This window comes from Triturus cristatus, chromosome 7, assembly GCF_964204655.1.
Source record: "Triturus cristatus chromosome 7, aTriCri1.1, whole genome shotgun sequence".
Classification (NCBI taxonomy): Eukaryota; Metazoa; Chordata; class Amphibia; order Caudata; family Salamandridae; genus Triturus; species Triturus cristatus.
The window spans coordinates 20,298,701-20,319,605 of NC_140590.1; the positions used below are offsets into that span (position 1 = coordinate 20,298,701).

At 45.5% G+C, this 20,905-nt stretch overlaps 1 protein-coding gene across 1 annotated transcript in view; it reads right to left on the reverse strand.

Moving 5' to 3' along the window:
• The window catches only part of LOC146808704 (uncharacterized), a 509,741-nt gene extending 492,027 nt beyond the window's left edge, over nucleotides 1-17,714 (reverse strand). The window contains exons 1-2 of the mRNA XM_085615517.1: nucleotides 16,161-17,714; nucleotides 4,225-4,593 (exon numbers count right to left, since the gene is read on the reverse strand). Of these exons, the coding sequence (XP_085471643.1) occupies nucleotides 4,225-4,593; nucleotides 16,161-16,230 (439 nt within the window). The 5' untranslated portion in view covers nucleotides 16,231-17,714. The remainder of the gene's footprint in view (nucleotides 1-4,224; nucleotides 4,594-16,160) is intronic.
• Nucleotides 17,715-20,905: the final 3,191 nt, after the last annotated feature.

The following is a 20,905-nucleotide window of genomic DNA, read 5'->3' on the forward strand; positions in this document are numbered from 1 at the left end:
GCCCTTGCTCCACTGAAGAACCCCCAGGCAAGGCCGGCAACAGGAAAACCACATGGCTCACCGACGACCTCAAAGAATCATAGAAATCCTGCCGAACTCTCGAGAAAATCTGGCGCCACGAACGGATGACAGAAAACATGACAGCTCTCAAGAACGCCACTCGCGAACACCATCAACTGATCCGCACCACCAAAAGGACATCGTTTAAAGAGCGGCTGGAAAACAACACCCACAACAGCAAGGAAGTCTACAGCATCGTAAAAGAGCTCTCCAACCCCAGCGCCAGCAGCAACGACATCACACCGTCGCAAGACCTCTGCAACTCCCTCGCCACGTTCTTCCACCGCAAGATCGCCGATATACACGACAGCTTTGGCACCCAGACTCCGCCTCCAGCCACCAAACCAACACCACCCGCCACCACCCTCAGCACCCAGACCCCCGTCAGCACTGAAGACACCACCCACATCATGAACACCATCCACTCTGGCTCCCCCTCTGACCCATGCCCTCACCACATTTTCAACAAAGCCGACACCATCATCGCACCCAACTCCAGAACGTCAGAAACAACTCCCTCACGTCAGCCACCTTCCCAGATAGCTGGAAGCACGCAGAGATCAACGCTCTTCTAAAGAAACCCACAGCGGACCCAAAAGACCTCAAGAACTTCCGCCTCATCTCTCTTCTTCCCTTTCCGGCAAAAGTCATCGAGAAGATCATCAATAAACAGCTGACTGCATTCCTCGAGGCAAACAACTCCCTCGACCCATCCCAGTCCGGATTTAGAGCCAACCATAGCACCGAGACCGCCCTCATCGCAGCCACCGATGACATCAGGACCCTGCTGGACAACAGGGAAACAACCGCCCTCATCCTCCTAGACCTCTCAGCCGCCTTTGATACCGTCTGCCACTGCACCCTAATAACCCGCCTCCACAACGCTGGGATCCAAGGAAAAGCCCTGGACTGGATCACCTTGTTTCTCTCCGACAGAGAGGAACGAGCTGATCCAGTCCAGGGCTTTTCCACTCCAGAGAGTCCGCCTCCCTCCCTTCCGCTCCACGGCCACCGAGATCATCTGCGGCGTACCCCAAGGCTCCTCGCTCAGCCCAACACTCTTCAATATCTACATGAGTCCCCTCACCGCCATCGCACGCAAACACAACCTCAACATCATCTCCTAAGCCGACGACACCCAGCTGATACTCTCCCTCACCAAAGACCCAGCCACCGCCAAAATCAACCTCCAGGAAGGAATGAAAGACGTCGCGGAATGGATAAAGCTCAGTCGTCTGAAACTGAACTCAGACAAGACGGAAGTCCTCATCCTCGGTCAATCCCCATCCGCCTGGAACGACACCTGGTGGCCCACAGCGCTGAGCGCTGCACCGACACCCACGGACCACGCACGCAACCTGGGATTCATCCTGGACTCCTCCCTCACAATGACCAAACAAGTCAACGCCATCTCATCCTCATGCTTCAACACCCTGCGCATGCTCCGGAAAATCTTCCGGTGGATCCCCACCGAAACCAGAAAGACGGTCACCCAGGCCCTCGTCACCAGCCGACTGGACTACGGGAATGCCCTATACGCAGGAACCACAACCAAACTTCAGAAATGACTTCAGCGCATACAGTAAGCCTCCGCATGACTCATCCTCGACATCCCTCGCCACAGCCACATATCCGCCCACCTGAGTAACCTGCACTGGCTCCCCGTCAACAAGAGGATCACGTTCAGGCTCCTCACCCACGCACACAAAGTGCTCCACAACATGGGCCCCGAATACCTCAACAACCACCTCTCGTTCTACACCCCCACCCGCCAGCTCCGCTCCGCCAGCCTCGCCCTCGCCACCGTCCCACGGATTCGCAGAACCACCACCGGAGGGAGATCGTTCTCCTACCTAGCCGCCAAGACATGGAACTCCCTCCCCGCTCACCTACGACTGACCCAGGACCATCTCACCTTCAGGAAACACCTCAAGACCTGGCTATTTGAGCAGTAGCAGATCCCCTCCTCCCTCCAGCGCCTTGAGACCCTCACGGGTGAGTAGCGCGCTCTATAAATGTATTGATTAATTTATTGATTGATGAAACGACCAAAACTCCTCCATTAAGCATGTTTTAAATGTTGTCAAGGTTTGTGGAACACTCTTGGAAATGCACAATATTCGACTTAGTTCATTATATATTTCTGGTGAACCCAAGACGGAGCACAACTGTTTTCAATGCCTATGATCTTTAACGAATGTTATTGGAAGCTTGTAATACAGAACCCATGTTGCGACCCTCCTTAAGGAAGGGGTGCTAAGCCCTCTGTAAGATTAACTTCACACCCATCAGGCGCTCCCTCACGCTCCCAAACTGGAACAATGTGTTTTAAAAAGCCACCTTGGTCGCCAATTGCGCTATAACGTCCTTGGTGTAGAAGAGACCTGTGGCCCTGAAAGTACTGTGTACCCGCCCCTGGGGTCACAATCAGGGCCGGCTTTAATGCTGGTGGTGCCCGGTGTGACAATGTTTGTTGAGCCCCCCCATGACCTCCTTCTCCATAGATTCCCCCACTGCCGCCCTTTAACAGTGCCCCTCAAGTCTCCATAACCGCTCTTTCTCAGATGTGTTTATTTTGCTTCATAGCACCAGTCACACCAGCGTAGGGTTTTGGAGAACTTTACTTTACACACACATTACACAGAAACAATCAATAATATGTATGCAAATCAGTGTATCGGAAATGTTACATAAGACAGAGGACTATAAGGTGTAGGAGTCACAAGTCGTCCCTAGTGGTAGAGATTATTGTTTAATAGTGCTTGGTCTAGAGAAGCACACACTGAGGGGCTTATTTATTCATGAGCCCTTGCGTCACTTTTGTGTCGCCGGTGCATCACTTTTTGTGACGCACCAGCAGCATAAAGAATTAGCCTTGTTGCGTCATATTTACAAAGTAACATATCTAGGTAGATGCGTCGCTTTGTAAACCCCTGCGCCACATTATACCTGCACCAGGTATAATGTATGCAGGGTGGGCGTTCTGACGAAAGAAAGCCTCATAGAAGTGACGCAGTGTAATCTATCAGATTTCACTGCGCCACTTCTAGGACGCAGATGCGTCAATATCTTACGCCTGCCTCACAGCAGGCGTAAGACTGACGCAGGCCATGTTAAAGGATACATTGCTGGAGTTGTGTCACTTTCGTGACACACTCCAACAATGCGTCATTTTTGCGCTTACAGATACGTCAGAAATACTGACGTATCTGTAACTCCTTGTGACATGATGCATCATACTGTAGATATGACGCATCCAGCATGTCGCAAGGAGGGCGCAATGAAAAGTGACGCATCGCTGTTTTCACGCAGCGATGCGTCACTTCTCATAAATGAGGCCCTGAGAATGTAAAACGTAACACCATGGTGGGAGTTGTGTTTACTAATAAGAATTGATTTCTACCCAAGTGAACCCTTTTTGCAACATTAGGATTATTATGGAAGGCTGTGGGGGGGGACATAACCTCTAACCTATACCTTGCAGTTTGCAGCAGCGCTTTGATGACAGTTATTAGCTCACCATTCTTTATTAGGATTTAAACTTATGAACTGCAAGTAACAAAAGGGCCTCTGACAGAAGCAGTAACGTACGGATCCTATTTGTATTATATGTTCTTCGTGGTCTGCATGGTACACGTGCTTCGCAGCAGGCACATTAACCCTCTGGGCTACTTTATGAGGAGTCAAAACTTCCACCAGAGAAAGCACCGATCTCTGCAGCCCGCCCATCAATCTCCAGAGGTGCCGTAAAGTTGCCGGGGGGCAGGAACGCCGCAGCAGGTGCTTATACAACGTATTGATCTTGAAAACATACACCCCTATCTGCCCCCACCCCAAAGGTCAGAGCCTGGTGCGGAGGCACCAACCGCACCGCCCTAGGTCCGGCTCTGGTACAATCACCACTGATTGAGATATACAAGTGTCCGAGGGTCCCACACAAGACCCCGAGCTCCTGGAGTAAGTGTGCACAGGTGGCAGTGACAGGACAAGTGTGACCGACCTTACCGTGCACTGTGAGCTGCGCTGTGCCCACCTGTAGCCCCCCCAGGCTCACAATCACCACTGACTGAGATACACAAGTGTCCGAGGGTCCCACACAAGACCCGAGCTCCTGGAGTAAGTATGCACAGGAGGCAGTGACAGGACAGGTGTGAACGACCTTACCGTGCACTGTGAGCTGCGCTGTGGCTCCCTTCTGTAGCCCCCCCGGATACACGCTCATTTGCACGGTGTAGTTTCCGGTGTAATTCATCTGCACGTCTGTGATCCGCAGAGACCCGTCCGGGAGCAGTGTCTCTCGGCCGGTGGATTTAGGGCCATAGAGAGGAGGATCGCTGCCAAAGAGACCGAGGATGTGGTCATCTGCGCGTGGCCCTCCGCCCCTGAACCAGGTACAGTATTGTAAACGTCCCTCATACCGCACAGACAGGGTGACGGTGTCTCCCACCGCCGCAGTGACCACATCTGGAGTGATTGCCAGCTGCGCCGCTGTGCACTGGAAAAATGACGTCACCCACACCGTCGTCACCCAGGCTGAAAGAAAACACAGAAGAGAAACATTAGAGGCGCTGCGGCGGAACCCCCAAAACAACAGACCAGGTTTTTTTATTGTCACCCATTCCCCAACCTTAAAATTGTGTTCCTTAACATTCCATTTCTGGTCATACCATTCCTTGTTTTTTATTTGTTTTTCCTTAACTCTAATGCTGGTATCACTTATATCCTGAACGTTCCTTATTTTATTGTCACACTTCTCTTTAAGCCACCGCGGACAAATATAAGAAGCTAGATCTCTGCCCCTCAACAGATAAAAAGGACTGACTTCCGTAACCGAATGTGGCGTAATTCTATACGTCCACAACCTCTCCCTTAATTCTCCTTTCCAAACCTGAGAATGTTTAAGAACCTCCGAAACGTAACCCTTTAACACACGATTCAAACGTTCAACCTGACCATTTTCATGTGGCGCATACAACGCCGTGGTAACATGTTTGATCTGGTGACACTTAAGATATTCCTCCATATCTTTCGAAGTCAATTGCACACCGTTATCAGTCACAATGACCGAAGGACAACCTTCCCTTGCAAAAATTTCCTTAAAGAAATCCAAAACTCTAGTGGTGGTGGCCATTGATACAAACTTGACCTCTGGCCATTTTGAATGGTAATCTACCAACACAAGAGCATACTGTGAATCCAACGGCAGATTCAAAAAGGGGCCAGAAATATCAAAAGCCAGTTTCTTCCATGGTTCCTCTGGCCAATCTGTAGTATTAAGAGGAGGAATATTGATCTTAAGCATTTTATCATTTGATATGCAAACATCACACTCTCTAACCACCCTGTCTGCCATGCGATCCATCCCTGGCCACCAAAAATAAGTTCTGATTAAACGCTTCATGGCAGACATTCCTGGATGTGATTTGTGAGCCAAGTTAAGAATCATCCCTCGAACTCCAAAAGGTGGTACACATTTACCAGGTTTATAAACAAAATCCCCTTCTAACTCCAAATCATCCGCCACATTATACAAAGGCATACGTTCTTCTGACACATCTTTCCTCTTTGGCCATCCTTCCACAATAAATTTCTTCACTAATTCCCATAAAGAATCATTCTCTTCACTTGATTTCCATGATTCCTCTGAAATATCAGCAAATGCACCTACTACAACATCCTGAATGGTTGTGACAATATCTACTTCATCATCGTTTTTAATAGGATATGAATCACACGGATGACGTGACATAAAATCAGCTGTTAGATTTTTCTTCCCTGGTACAAATTCTGTTTTAAAACAATATTCCTGCAATCTCGAGGTTAACCTTGCAATCCTGGCAGTAGAATTCCATCCTCCTCCTGGTGAAAGTATATTAACCAAGGGTTTGTGATCTGTCCTCAAGGTAAACCTTCCACCCCAAATGTAGTTTCTATAATGCTCAATCGCCCATACACATGCCAACAACTCCTTTTCTATGACTGCATATCGCCTTTCAGTTTCATTTAGGGTTCTAGACGCAAAACATACATTCCATTCTTCATTGCCTGATTTCTGCGATAGGACACCCCCAATTCCATACAAGCTAGCATCTACTGTAATTACACAATGTTTGGTAATGCAAAAGGGTCTTAAAATAGGGGCATTGACAATATCTTCCTTGATCACAATAAACGCCTGTTGTTGCTCTTCTGTCCATTCAAAGATGGCCTTTTGCCGCAATAACTTCCTTAAAGGCTCCATTTTATTCGCAAAGTTTGATACAAACTTCGAATAATACTCGCACATTCCTGCGAAAGACAATAATTGTTCCTTAGTCTTGGGCGAAGGAGCATTTAAAATTCCATCTACGTTGGATTTTTTCGGAATTACCCCATCACCCGTTAGTGTATGCCCCAAATACTCCACACTTTTTTTAAACATTTTACATTTATGAGCTTTAAGGGTTAAACCATTTCTTTTTAACCTAAGACAAACCTCCTCCAGGTGTTTTAAGTGCTCTTCATTATTGTGTGAAAATATGAGAATGTCATCCTGAAAGCACTTCACGAAGTTATCAATGTCCTTGAAGATGTTGAACATAATTCTTTGGAATACCGATGCCGCTGAGGCCAAACCAAACGGCATTCTGTTATATTGAAATAAACCCTGAGGAGTTATAAATGCTGTTAGCATTTTTGATTCCTCAGTGAGAGGGACTTGGTGATATGCCGACCTTAAGTCGAAAGTCGAAAATACTTTTGCCCCTTCCAATAATGACACCACCTCATTTATATTGAGTAATGGGTGACAATCGACAATTATTTCTGAATTCAAAGCTCTCAAATCCACACACAACCTCAAAGACTTATCTGGTTTCCGGACTAAAACAATGGGCGAAACCCATTCATATGAGTTAATGGGCTCTATTATTCCTTCTGATACCAAATCTTTTAACATTGTTTTTAACTCGTCTCTTACATTTATAGGTACTGGTATAATCCTTTGTCTAACTGGTGTGGCATTATTCTTAAATTTAATCTGATGGGAATAATCCTTAAGTTTTCCCAACGAGTCGGAAAAAACTTCTTTGTACGAGTCTTTTATGAATTTTTCCATACTCTCACATCCTGTAAAAGAAATGTAATTATCGTTTATAGACTCATCCAACACCACCGGTTCCTTAAGTCTTGGATTCAACATTATTCCAAGTTTCCACTGATCCTTCCAACCCAATACGTTTATGCCCTTGACTGCAATATACAAATGAATATTAGCCGACCTGTTTTTAAAAGTCACTGATGTTTTAAAATACCCCACCATGTCTATACGTGAACCATCATAACTCACCGGGTTTATGTCTGGTGGCAACATCTCATCGACATCAAAGACCCTAGCAAGCTTTTGTTCAAAATACTGTTTACAAATAATGGTCCATGGTGAACCTGAATCAGCCATAAAATCTAAATCTACCTCTGAAACTCGAACCACACACATGGGAGGATTTTTAACAGGAATGTTCTCATTTTCCTCCAGATTAACCATGCCACCCAAAACCGACACCACAAAACCTGTATTTTGTGGCCTGTCTAGATTAGCTCCCTCATTTGAATCTTGTGCAGACCCTTGTAATGTACATGAAATTCTGGGGCGATATTGATTTGAACCTTTTCTCTGATCCCTGCACATGTTAGCAAAATGACCAACCCTATCACAATTCTTACACTCTCTCTTTATGGCTGGACATCCAGGAAATGATGCCATGTGGTTCCTGTTTCCACACCTGTAACAGGCCACATTCTTCCCCATTCTTTTGAAGTTAGAATTATTTACTGATAGTGGATTATGCACTTCATTCTTAACTTCATCTTGCCGTTTCACAGCAGCAATCTCTTCCGCTTTATCTACCTTGCTATTATTCTTTACCACATGCATCCATTTCTCAGTTTGTTCAAAAGCTTTTGCTGTCGAAATAGCTTCTGATAATTTGGGATCCCCCATCACCCACAGCTGTTTTTGTGTTTCTTTACATCTCACATGTACTATGATCTGACCTCTTATCATTTCATCTGTCATGTTACCAAAACTGCAATGTAAGCTTAAATTGCGTAAAGCTGTTAAAAAGTCATCAAATGACTCACCTTCTTCTTGTACCCTCGTATAAAACTTAAATCTATTCAGTGCTATATTGCTTCTAGGTTTAAATCTTTTTTCTATTCTAAGCAACGCTTCATTGTACACTTTAGTCGCTTCACCATTTTCTGCAATGGTAATTTGTGGTAACGCTCTAAAAACCATTTGACCCTCAGAGCCTAAACAGTGTAATAAAATACTCTTCTTCCGTTCAGTTCCCATCCTCTCTCCATCAATGGCCTTCATATAATTTATAAACTCTTCCTTCCACCTGGCCCATGGAAGAGGTGGATCACCTTTCATTTGTAAAAACTTTGCTGGTGGTTCAAACTGCATTTTTTTTTTTTTTTAAATATACTAAAACCTTGTGGACACTGTTCGTTAACCTTTTGAACCCCTCTTTACCAGCATTTAATATACCAGATCTTTTTTTTTTTATATTTCCTTCTTTGTAATTCTACGTGCAAATGAATTTAAGCTTAATCTACAAGAGCCACATCACCAGGATACGTATATATATATATCTTTGACCTGTTCTTGTAGTCAAAAGTCACTTCAATACAAGGGCACCGAGTTTACATATATGCAGTTTCTTCCTTTAAACTTTTACAGTTTTTTTTTTTATCTTGCGCTTGAAGAAAACAAAGTCTTCCGATTCTTAAAAAAAGAATTTTCATATAATCTTTAGAATTCTCTCCAAAACGAAGTTTTCCTTTTTTTTTTATTTTTATTTTTTTAAATCCATTTACAATTGCCTATTCCTTGTTTCTACCATGAGATGACTCCCAAAAATTGAATCCGTTGCCCAGAACCATCACCGGTACCAGTGAATTACAGTCCGTGGTGATATTCTGTTCCTTTTAATACGTTATGTTTCTTAAAACTGTAGTTATCCTGATCCAAAATGGCCGCCACGCAAAGCGCGTTCTTCACGCAGATGTACACTCCCAGAATGCCCTCCGGTTCCCAGCATACACTGCGCACTCCCAGAAGACGAAAGAATGTCGTAGATTGTTCAGCGGAGACGACTCGCCAGCGCTCCAAGAAGACTTGCGATGTGCCACCGTTCCAGGAAGACTCGCGAAGACCATGCGCTGGCTTTTAAAAGATGCAGAACGTGTCTAGTAGGTAAACCACTCTCATCGGAAAACAACGGTTGTATTTGCCTTTTGGTACTGTAAACCGGCAACTTCCAGCGTAGCACAGCAAGCTTACATTAGTCTCTTAGACACGTTTGATTTGCGATCTCTCCACTGCTACAATCCTTTTCCCACACAATTTCGTCCTCCTTTCGCAATAAGGTGGTGAAACAGCTTCCAAATAACCAATTCTTCTAAGTTTCCTTGGCAAAGTAATACTATCTCGTTATTTCCTCTTCCTTCTCTTTTTTCATGAAAATGTTCTTCCTTTGTTACTTGTTAAAATAAACAAAGTCCTTAAAGTTGGGTTCAGGAACATCTATCTTCTGTTCTGCTTCTTATTGTTGAGATGGATGTTCCTCCGCTCGTCGCCATTGAAAGAAACTGTAATCCAGTATTATTAATTTGATTTATTGTACAAATATGCAGCACAGCAACAGGAACAACTGACGCCCAGACAGCTCCAGTACAACTGGCCAGTCTCAGCCCAGGCTCTAGCAGATGGTTCCAAATGGAACTAGAATGTATAAAAAAAGATAACTTATGAGGCACAGAGTAAAAGTGAGAATGAAACACATGGATTACACAAAAGCCTTACAATATCAGCGCGGAGCTACAACTTCTACACTTGAAGTCCTAAACAAATAATGCTCAAGAGAATTAAAGAGGTCGTCCCATGTTGAGCGATGCGCACAGATGGGGGTTCACTCGGCGCGTCTTAGCCAGTCCTGACGCGTTTCAAGCACACGCTCTTTATCAAAGGTTAGGCTGTAAAAACCACCGACACTCGCGTTTCCATGACCTCTCACATATAATGGCTTCTACAATCAGGCTCAGGTGAGTATAACACGGCATTATGGGAAAGGAAGTTCATTTTTGCTCCCTAGTTGGCTGCGGCAAGTTTTTCAGTGGCAAAGTCAATTAGAAAACGCGGTGAGGAATCCAGCACTCACCCCAGCGCTAACAATCCACATTCTGCTTCGTAAATTATTTTTAATAAATACGCAATTATCCCAACTCATTCGAGAAAAACTACCTGATAAAATATACATAGTTATTCCCCCACTTAATTCCATAATCCTATTCCCGGGTTAAAATCCCAAATCTAAAAACCAGATTAGCCAACCTCCCGTAAACTCAGCCTATGTCCTGCTCTCACAGAGAGTTTGATACAGACAAATGCCTTGTCTCTTCAACCTATTCACTGTTAACTCAGTAACCTTGACCAGTCTCCAGAGTGTGATGTAAACAAGTGTCTTGTCTCTTCACCCAACTCCATGTTAACTCAGTAACATTCACCAGTCTCCAGAGTGTGATGTAAGCAAGTGTCTTGTCTCTTCACCCTACTGCATGTTAACTCAGTAACCATGACCAGTCTCCAGAGTGTGATGTAAACAAGGGTCTTGTCTCTTCACCCTACTCCATGTTAACTCAGTAACCTGGACCAGTCTCCAGAGTGTGATGTAAGCAAGTGTCTTGTCTGTTCACCCTACTCCATGTTAACTCAGTAACCATGACCAGTCTCCAGAGTGTGATGTAAACAAGTGTCTTGTCTCTTCACCCAACTCCATGTTAACTCAGTAACATTCACCAGTCTCCAGAGTGTGATGTAAGCAAGTGTCTTGTCTCTTCACCCTACTGCATGTTAACTCAGTAACCATGACCAGTCTCCAGAGTGTGATGTAAACAAGGGTCTTGTCTCTTCACCCTACTCCATGTTAACTCAGTAACCTGGACCAGTCTCCAGAGTGTGATGTAAGCAAGTGTCTTGTCTGTTCACCCTACTCCATGTTAACTCAGTAACCATGACCAGTCTCCAGAGTGTGATGTAAACAAGGGTCTTGTCTCTTCACCCTACTCCATGTTAACTCAGTAACCTGGACCAGTCTCCAGAGTGTGATGTAAGCAAATGTCTTGTCTCTTCACCCTACTCGCTGTTAACTTAGTAACCATGACTTGTCTCCAGAGTTTGATGTAAGCAAGGGTCTTGTCTCTGCACCCTACACCATGTTAACTCAGTAACCTTGATCAGTCTCCAGAGCTTGATGTAAGCAAGGGTCTTGTCTCTTCATCCTCCTCGCTGTTAACTCAGTAACCTTGACTAGTCTACAGAGTGTGATGTAAGCAAGTGTCTTGTCTCTTCACCCTACTCGCTGTTAACTCACTTGACCAGTCTCCAGAGTGTGATGTAAGCAAGTGTCTTGTCTCTTCACCCTACTCCATGTTAACTCAGTAACCTTGACCAGTCTCCAGAGTTTGATGTAAGCAAGGGTCTTGTCTCTTCACCCTACACCATGTTAACTCAGTAACCTTGACCAGTCTCCAGAGTTTGATGTAAGCAAGGGTCTTGTCTCTTCACCCTACTCCATGTTAACTCAGTAACCTGGACCAGTCTCCAGAGTGATGTAAACAAGTGTCTTGTCTCTCTACCCTACTCCATGTTAACTCAGTAACCTTGACCAGTCTCCAGAGTGTGATGTAAGCAAGTGTCTTGTCTCTTCACCCTACTCCATGTAAACTCAGTAACCTTGACCAGTCTCCAGAGTGTGATGTAAGCAAGGGTCTTGTCTCTTCACCCTACTCATTATTAACTCGTTAACCTTGACCAGTCTCCAAAGTGTGATGCAGACAGGTGTCTAGTCTCTTCACCCTACTCCATGTTAACTCAGTAACCTTGACCAGTCTCCAGAGTTTGATGTAAGCAAGTGTCTTGTCTCTTCACCCTACTCCATGTTAACTCAGTAACCATGACCAGTCTCCAGAGTGTGATGTAAACAAGGGTCTTGTCTCTTCACCCTACTCCATGTTAACTCAGTAACCTTGATCAGTCTCCAGAGCTTGATGTAAGCAAGGGTCTTGTCTCTTCATCCTCCTCGCTGTTAACTCAGTAACCTTGACTAGTCTACAGAGTGTGATGTAAGCAAGTGTCTTGTCTCTTCACCCTACTCGCTGTTAACTCACTTGACCAGTCTCCAGAGTGTGATGTAAGCAAGTGTCTTGTCTCTTCACCCTACTCCATGTTAACTCAGTAACCTTGACCAGTCTCCAGAGTTTGATGTAAGCAAGGGTCTTGTCTCTTCACCCTACACCATGTTAACTCAGTAACCTTGACCAGTCTCCAGAGTTTGATGTAAGCAAGGGTCTTGTCTCTTCACCCTACTCCATGTTAACTCAGTAACCTGGACCAGTCTCCAGAGTGATGTAAACAAGTGTCTTGTCTCTCTACCCTACTCCATGTTAACTCAGTAACCTTGACCAGTCTCCAGAGTGTGATGTAAGCAAGTGTCTTGTCTCTTCACCCTACTCCATGTAAACTCAGTAACCTTGACCAGTCTCCAGAGTGTGATGTAAGCAAGGGTCTTGTCTCTTCACCCTACTCATTATTAACTCGTTAACCTTGACCAGTCTCCAAAGTGTGATGCAGACAGGTGTCTAGTCTCTTCACCCTACTCCATGTTAACTCAGTAACCTTGACCAGTCTCCAGAGTTTGATGTAAGCAAGTGTCTTGTCTCTTCACCCTACTCCATGTTAACTCAGTAACCATGACCAGTCTCCAGAGTGTGATGTAAACAAGGGTCTTGTCTCTTCACCCTACTCCATGTTAACTCAGTAACCTGGACCAATCTCCAGAGTGTGATGCAGACAAGTGTCCTTTCTCTTCACCCTACTCCATGTTAACTCAGTAACCATGACCAGTCTCCAGAGTGTGATGTAAACAAGTGTCTTGTCTCTTCACCCTACTCCATGTTAACTCAGTAACCTGGACCAATCTCCAGAGTGTGATGCAGACAAGTGTCCTTTCTCTTCACCCTACTCCATGTTAACTCAGTAAGCTGGACCAGTCTCCAGAATGTGATGTAAACAAGGGTCTTGTCTCTTCACCCTACTCCATGTTAACTCAGTAACCATGAGCAGTCTCCAGAGTGTGATGTAAACAAGGGTCTTGTCTCTTCACCCTACTCGCTGTTAACTCAGTAACCTTGACCAGTCTCCAGAGTGTGATGTACACAAGGGTCTTGTCTCTTCACCCTACTCCTTGTTAACTCAGTAACCTTGACCAGTCTTCCATCCGCTGGCACGTAGCTCTTTCTCCCCAAACCTTAACAGCATCACTGACCCTGAGACCCCTAATGTCCATTACAAAGGCTTCAGCAGTTTAACACAATCAACCATTGCTTCTGGACAGACACAAGGGGGGTATAGCGTCAGCTGTCACGTCACGAAGGTGGCCACACCTACTATAAAAGATGCATCACTTCTCCCACCAGCCCTGATGGCAGATTTTGGCAATAACAGGGGTCTGCATCTCATCAATTCCTGCCTCAAAGGTGCCTCACTGGACTAGATCAATAAATCTGCGGGTATGGAGATCTGAGGGGCTCTGCAACAGAGTGACCTGCCTGTAGGTTCTCACCACATCGGACACATTTTCTAAACTTTCACGCACTGTCGGGCAGCAAGCAATGCTTCTGCACTACGTGAAAGGGAGAGACCAGAAATGCGCACTATTTACAAAGATACAGATCGTTCCAGCTCTCTCCTTGCACTGGTGCACAGGCACCCTTGCACAATAGTGCCTGCAGTACAGACATGATTGTTTTTGTGCAGGAAATTATACCTTCCTGCACAAAATTAAGGCATCAAGACATTTCCTCTTTCTATGTGCGCTGCAGAATGCAGTTCCTGTGGAAAGATAAAATAATGAGGAGAAATAAAGATGCTTGTCCCCGATACACTCCAATGTTCACACATTCCCTGGTTTACTCGTCGTTGTAAGAATGGGAATGTGCCATCATCCATGGGTGGACGCATAGCAACACTCCATCCATATAATGCCTCCCAAGTAGAAATGCAGTGAAACGCAGCATGTGTAACTACATTGTGTTACATTTCTTTACAACGCCGTGTGATGTGGCACAAATCTCCCTTGCGTGGCTTTGAAATCTTACTGTTGACTTTGTGTTGTCCTTGTGTCACCTTTCATGACCATCAAAGCTTAGTTACTTAAGGAGAAGTGAAGAGCATAGAACAGTAACTCATATCTCGGCCCACCCACAGCTTGTACTTCCCATTGGCGGAGGGACATGCCTCTTACGCAGGCTGGTTGCCCATTGGATAGGAACGATGCCTATCACAGTGTGGCCAACCCCTTTTGATGAACGTGGTTCTGAGGCTAGCTTGAGTATGACTGCTACTAACTTGTCTTCAGCAGAGAGTTTATCACCAAATGTTATTGATCCATGGATTCTCATAGCTTGAAGAGTTCAGTCCAAAGATGTTCAATCTCTTCCTGTGAGAATCGCAGCAGAAACATCCGAAAGAAGGACACCCACTGCTCTCCAGACTATTTTATGTTACAAGGAAGTGAATTCTGTAATTTCGGACCTTGCAACGAAAAGAGCTTCATACAAGAGGAGAAGGAAAGACGGTTCTTAGCAGCACAACTGAAGATGAGGGAGATGGCAATACACACTTTCAAGACACAAAGGTGAGGAGTACAAACCACACAAGAGAACAAGGGGGGTTCTCCACTCCCACCAGGCCCTTTACACGTCAGAGAGATCATACCAAGGCTTCACTCAAATTCAGGAATACCTTCAAAAGTAAGAATTCTGAAGGCTGGGCAAGAGATAGGAGGGCGCTTGGGAGACCAATCAATCAATCAATCAATCAATCAATCAATCAATCAATCAATCAGTAGCGCTTCTTGTCCCTGATGAGGGTATCCAGGTGGAGATCACTGAAGAGGAATTAAGGAGGCCATCAAGGACCGGGGGAGAGAGGAACCAGAGGCAGATGGTTTCTCTGCTGAATCTTATAAAATATGTGGTGAAGTTATGGCCAGAGTGCTGGCCAAGAGTTTCAAGAATCTGTTGACTATGGGAAAGAGTGTGAGTTCAATAGGGCAGGTATGGTGCAGAGAAAGAACATTGAGGAATAAATATCGAATTGCACAAATTTCGTGGGTCAGGACTATCAACAGAATAATCCTCATCGTCAAGAATATTGATTTTAGGTAAGTAATATCGATTTAAAAAAATATAGAAGTGTTTAATATTGTTTGTAAAAATATAGGTGGTCATAACGATGGCGGAAGGCCCGCCACAGCCAGCCGTGTGGTAGCGGGCCTTGCCTGCCAAATTAGGATGGCGGGGGGAGTCCTCAGTGCAGCATGGTGGTCGCAAAGACCACTCACCACTGTTCCACAAGGCGGTCCTTTTCTGGAGAGAGCTCTGTACACACATCAGACTCCCTACTCTTCACCTTCTCCCAGTTCATCTCCTTGTGGACCAAGGTCTCATGAAGGTCATGCAAAGAGATGAAGGCCTCCCAGATACCACAGCACATGGCCTTGGATGGAGGTCATGGACGGTAAACAACTCTCACCTTGGAGATTAGGAGGCATTAGGTCACCTTATAACGATGGTTTACGAATAGTTCACAGTTAGGAACAATAGTGCACACAAATAGTGCACATCTCGTAACAGTAGTGCACTAACTGTAGGAACAGTCGCCCTGTGTTACTCCGTCAACTCTTTAATTCCCAACCTATGTTCGTGGAAGACTTCTCAAGGTCTTTTAAGTGCATTATACAAACAATGAAAGAACATATTAAAGAACAATTCAGAAACACGCCTGCCTTTTTTCTATCTACCTGCTTACGTCATTCATGGGAGACATGGCTGTCCACAATCTTAGATTTTGAAGCTACCCACATAGCAATTAATTAGTAATGATGTGAGGTCAGTTGCCTCTGTCTCTAAATGACACAATGTGTGACCCTGGGAATCTCCTGCGTGTGCAGAAACTGCAGACACTGGTCATAGTGTCTCACTGTCACTTGCCTTACCTGCGTGGATCCAGCCCCAGCGACCATGAACTCGTCCACTCGGGCTCCACCTCTTCTGTGAAATCACCATTGTCTTTCAAACACCACGAGCTGAGCTCAAACGTGAGCTGGAAGAAGTATTCAGTGTGGAGATCCCGCCCTGTGTCCTCACTCCCCAGTCTGCAGAGACAGGACTCCTGAGACTTTCACAATCTGATCCTTTCCTGTGTGCAGTGAGAGTGTCTCTCTCAGCCTGTGTACTCCCCTGTCTTCAGAGACAGGACTCCTGAGCCTTTCACAATCCGATCCTTTCACAATCCTGTGTGCGGTGAGAGTGTCTCTCTCACCCTGTGTACTCCCTTGTCTCAACAGACAGGACTCCTGAGCCTTTCACAATCTGATCCTTTCCTGTGTGCAGTGAGAGTGTCTCTCTCAGCCTGTGTACTCCCCTGTCTTTAGAGACAGGACTCCTGAGCCTTTCACAATCTGAGACTTTCACGATCCTGTGTGCGGTGCGTGTCTCTCTCACCCTGTGTACTCCCTTGTCTGCAGAGACAGGACTCCCAAGCCTTTCACAATCCTGTGTGCAGTGAGAGTGTCTCTCTCACCCTGTGTACTCCCTTGTCTCGACAGACAGGACTCATGAGCCTTTCACAATCCGATCCTTTCACAATCCTGTGTGCAGTGAGAGAGTCTCTCTCTCCCTGTGTACTCTCTTGTCTTCAGTGACAGTATTCCTGAGCCTTTCACAATCCGATCCATTCACAATCCAGTGTGCGGTTAGAGTGTCTCTCTCACGCTGTGTACTCTCTTGTCTTCAGTGACAGGACTCCTGAGCCTTTCACAATCCGATCCATTCACAATCCAGTGTGCGGTTAGAGAGTCTCTCTGACGCTGTGTACTCTCTTGTCTGCAGGGACAGCACTCCTGAGCCTTCCACAATCCGATACTTTCACGGTCCTGTGTGCAGTGAGAGTGTCTCTCACCCCGGGTAATCCCCTGTCTGCAGAGATAGGACTCCTGAGCCTTTCACAATCCTGTGTGAGGTGAGATTGTCTCTCTCACCCTGTGTACTCCCTTGTCTGCAGAGACAGGACTCCTGAGCCTTTCCCAATCCTGTGTGCGGTGAGATTGTCTCTCTCACCCTGTGTACTCTCTTGTCTGCAGGGACAGCACTCCTGAGCCTTTCCCAATCCTGTGTGCGGTGAGATTGTCTCTCTCACGCTGTGTACTCTCTTGTCTGCAGGGACAGCACTCCTGAGCCTTTCCCAATCCAGTGTGCAGTTAGAGTGTCTCTCTCACGCTGTGTACTCTCTTGTCTGCAGGGACAGCACTCCTGAGCCTTTCACAATCCGATCCTTTCACAGTCCTGTTTGCAGTGATTGTGTCGCTCTTACCCTGTTTACTCCCCTGTCTTCAGAGACAGGACCCATGAGCCTTTCACAATCCGATCCTTTCACGATCCTGTGTGCAGTGAGAGTGCCTGCTCTTGCCCTGTCTCCAGACAGTTTCCTGCAGCCCTGTGCTGCAGAGATACCTCCTCCCCTCTCACCAGCTGTGACACCCTGGGGCTGTGGTTAGAGCTGGTCACTCTTCTGCAGAAAAGTTCTGCTTGGGTTTATTTCACCATCATAGTCAGTTCCTCTTCTCTAGCAAGTAAGTAAATCATTATTGCATGCTTAGGTAACAAAAACCATTGCATAAAAAAAGGGGCATGATAAAATTGAGCAAGCAGTGTATGCATAGCTAAATAAAACAGACAATGTTGTCACATCATTACTTCATTTGTGTAGATGCTGTGGCCGTCTGTAAATTTTTCTTCATTCCAAATCAATAGAATTAATTCTCTTGTAACAGTTCCCAGTTTCTATAATCACAGTCTCTGATTGCGTTTTTTTTTTACTTGTGCGTAATTTGTTTCAGTTCATATTTGCAGTAGGCGAAGGTTTTTGCACTTAATACCATACCAAACAATCATTTAGCACTTTTCTGTTAAAACTTCTTTTAAAATATGTGTAAAAATGCACAGGAGGTTATAGATTGCTGTCCTTTGATTCAATGTTATGTTCCTTCTCTGTCGCCTTTAGTTTCTTTCTCGCCGCATCGAGGAAGCGAACTAGACAGCAGGCCAGCCGGATGTCCTCTCTGTCGGAGCAGGCCAGCCGGATGTCCTCTCCGTCGGAGCAGGCCTTGACTGCCTGTCTGCAGGTTCTAATGCATAGTCTGTTCAAGGCGGGTTTAGTATGGATCGTCTTTCCCTGTCTAAGCGTTTGCATGTGCAGACAATAACGTGTAGAGTATCTTTCTGAGCCTCGGCACACAGTCTGCATGATCCTTTAGATTGTGGCCGTTTCCATGGCGGTAAATGCGGCAACGCCCATCCTGAAGTTCAGAAATGTTTCTTTATTGGTCCTGGTACATCCAGTCCTTAGATACGTTTGTGAGGAGCAGCTTTTGTAGCTCTGGATAACGAACCATCCATGTGCTCTTTCAGACAGGGAGGCTTTGTCTTCGAGATTGGATATGATTTTTACTGTTTTGTTGACAAGCTCCTTAAAGGTTTTATGGATCCCAATTGTGCCCCACTGGGCTTCGAATGCCAAGCTGGCCAAGGACTCTTTGAAATAAATCAGGGCTGCACAATCTTTTTCCCGATTCCGTTCATTCCATAATAATTCATTTAGTGAGCCTGGATCTGCTCCTTTGATTTTGTGCCAGCATTTCAGGTAGGCTACCTTTCGTGCGGTTTGTTGTTTTGAAATGCCGATCTCTAGCCTGATTTGGGCTGGTGATGTATAGCCTGGGAGGTTAAAAATCATTCTCATTGCCTTTGTTACTGTCCTGTCCAGGGTGTCGGCGTCTCTCCCTCTGAGGCACTCGCTTCCATAGGTGATAGGGCCCAAGGGGGTAAAACTTGGGCTTCTTTTTTGTTTAATGTTTTTTAGTGCGACTGCCATCAGGGTTCCTTTGCCTTTTATAGATGCTTTTTGCGAGAGGAACGTGCCTTTAGTGTCCAAAATTATGCCCAAGTATTTAAATTGACTGACAATATCGAGTTTCTTCCCTTCCAGAACCCATTGGAAGGGGTGTGATTTATTTTTCCAGTTAATAACCATCACATTAGTTTTGCTCAGGTTTATTCGTAGGCCATTTCTGTTGGAGAAGTTGCTCGTGGTATTTAGCAGGTGTTGTAAGCCAATTGGAGTGCAGCTGATCAGAACCAGGTCGTCTGCGTATAGTAAATTCGATAGGGGGAAACCGCCGAAGCTTGGGGCATGATGGCTGCGCTTACCCAGTTCTGGCGAAAGGTCTGCCAAGAACAGGCTGAACATGATAGGCGCCAGCACGCACCCCTGCTTCAGACCCTTAGTTGTCGGGATTCTCCGTGATATACTTTCTCCAGCCCCGAGCTTGATTTGGATCCAGGTATCACTATGTAGAAGAATCTGCTGGTTCAGAAGTTTGCTCCTAATTTTCATTTTGGAGAGTTTTGCCCAGAGTTTATTCCTATCAATACTGTTGAAGGCTGCAGAGTAATCTATGAAGCACAGGTATAACGGTCTTTTGATTAATTTGGTATTGTCTATTAGGAGCGATAATGCCAGTATGTTTGTCGATGTGCCCATACTTTTCTGAAAGCCTGATTGATTAATAGGAATAGATGCCGTTTCCGATGCCCCTTCTGTAATTTCTTCCAGCAGCAGCCCTGCATAATATTTAGCATCATTATCTAGTAGTGCAATCAGTGTATAGTTTTCTGCGATGATTTTGCCGCCTTTCTTATGTATCGGAGAGATGATAAACCCTCTCCACGATTTCGGTATTATCTCTCTTTCCATGGCGTGCGAGTAACGTGGTAGGAGTTCAGATGCCCAGTAGTCTGGGTCTTGTTTATATAGGATCGCCCTCGGTTCTGCCTTTTGTAATTCTGCTCTTGATTTGTTTTGATGTAAATGCCCGTTTGGGCTTATCTTCTTGCGTACACAGGACTGGGACGGCCCTGCTGTACTCCAGGGGTTCTTGTGTGTTAGCTGAGTGGCCGCTGTTGAAATGATCCCAAAGGTATTTAAACCAGTCCTGTTCTGTAATGTGAGAGTTTGTTCCAAGTGCCCTTGGGTTCTGTAATCTCTTCAGTGTATGCCAGAACCTAGCGCTGTTTTTTGCCTTCGCATCGTACAGGATTTTGGCCCATGCTGTTTCCGTTTGCGGCGAGCTTCCCAGATGAGTTTTTTCTTGCTGTTTTTTAGTAATCTGAGCTTAGCTAGGAGGTTGGCGTCTGGCCCTGCCCGGTGAAACGCTCGTGTTGTTTTGTTAATTCCTTTCTTTAATTGATTTAATTCCTTTAATTGTGATCCTCTCAGAAGACGATTTTGCTTGCTCAGTGGTGGAGAGTGGGACCTGTGTCGGGGCGCAACCGCTCTAGTTGCGTCCCTCCAGTCTTCATTTGTGTGTAATGTGCCAAGTGTTTCAGTTAATTTGCCCCATGATGCAATTACATTCATGTTATCCTTCTTTTTGTCCTCCCAGAGAGTCTTTGCCTCACGCAGGAAGTTCTTCAAGTTGGAGATTTTGCATTTGATTCTTCTCAGGTTTGTTGCGTACTCTGTGCATAAGCGGACTGGTTGCTCAGTAGATGCGGTGCCATAAGCATCCAGAGTAATCTCTTGGGGTAATCTGAGTATCCTATCCTAAAGTTGACTATTTTATTGAAGAGGGAGTATGACGTGAAGGTATAATCAATTGTTGTGTTTCAAGGGCGCTGTAGT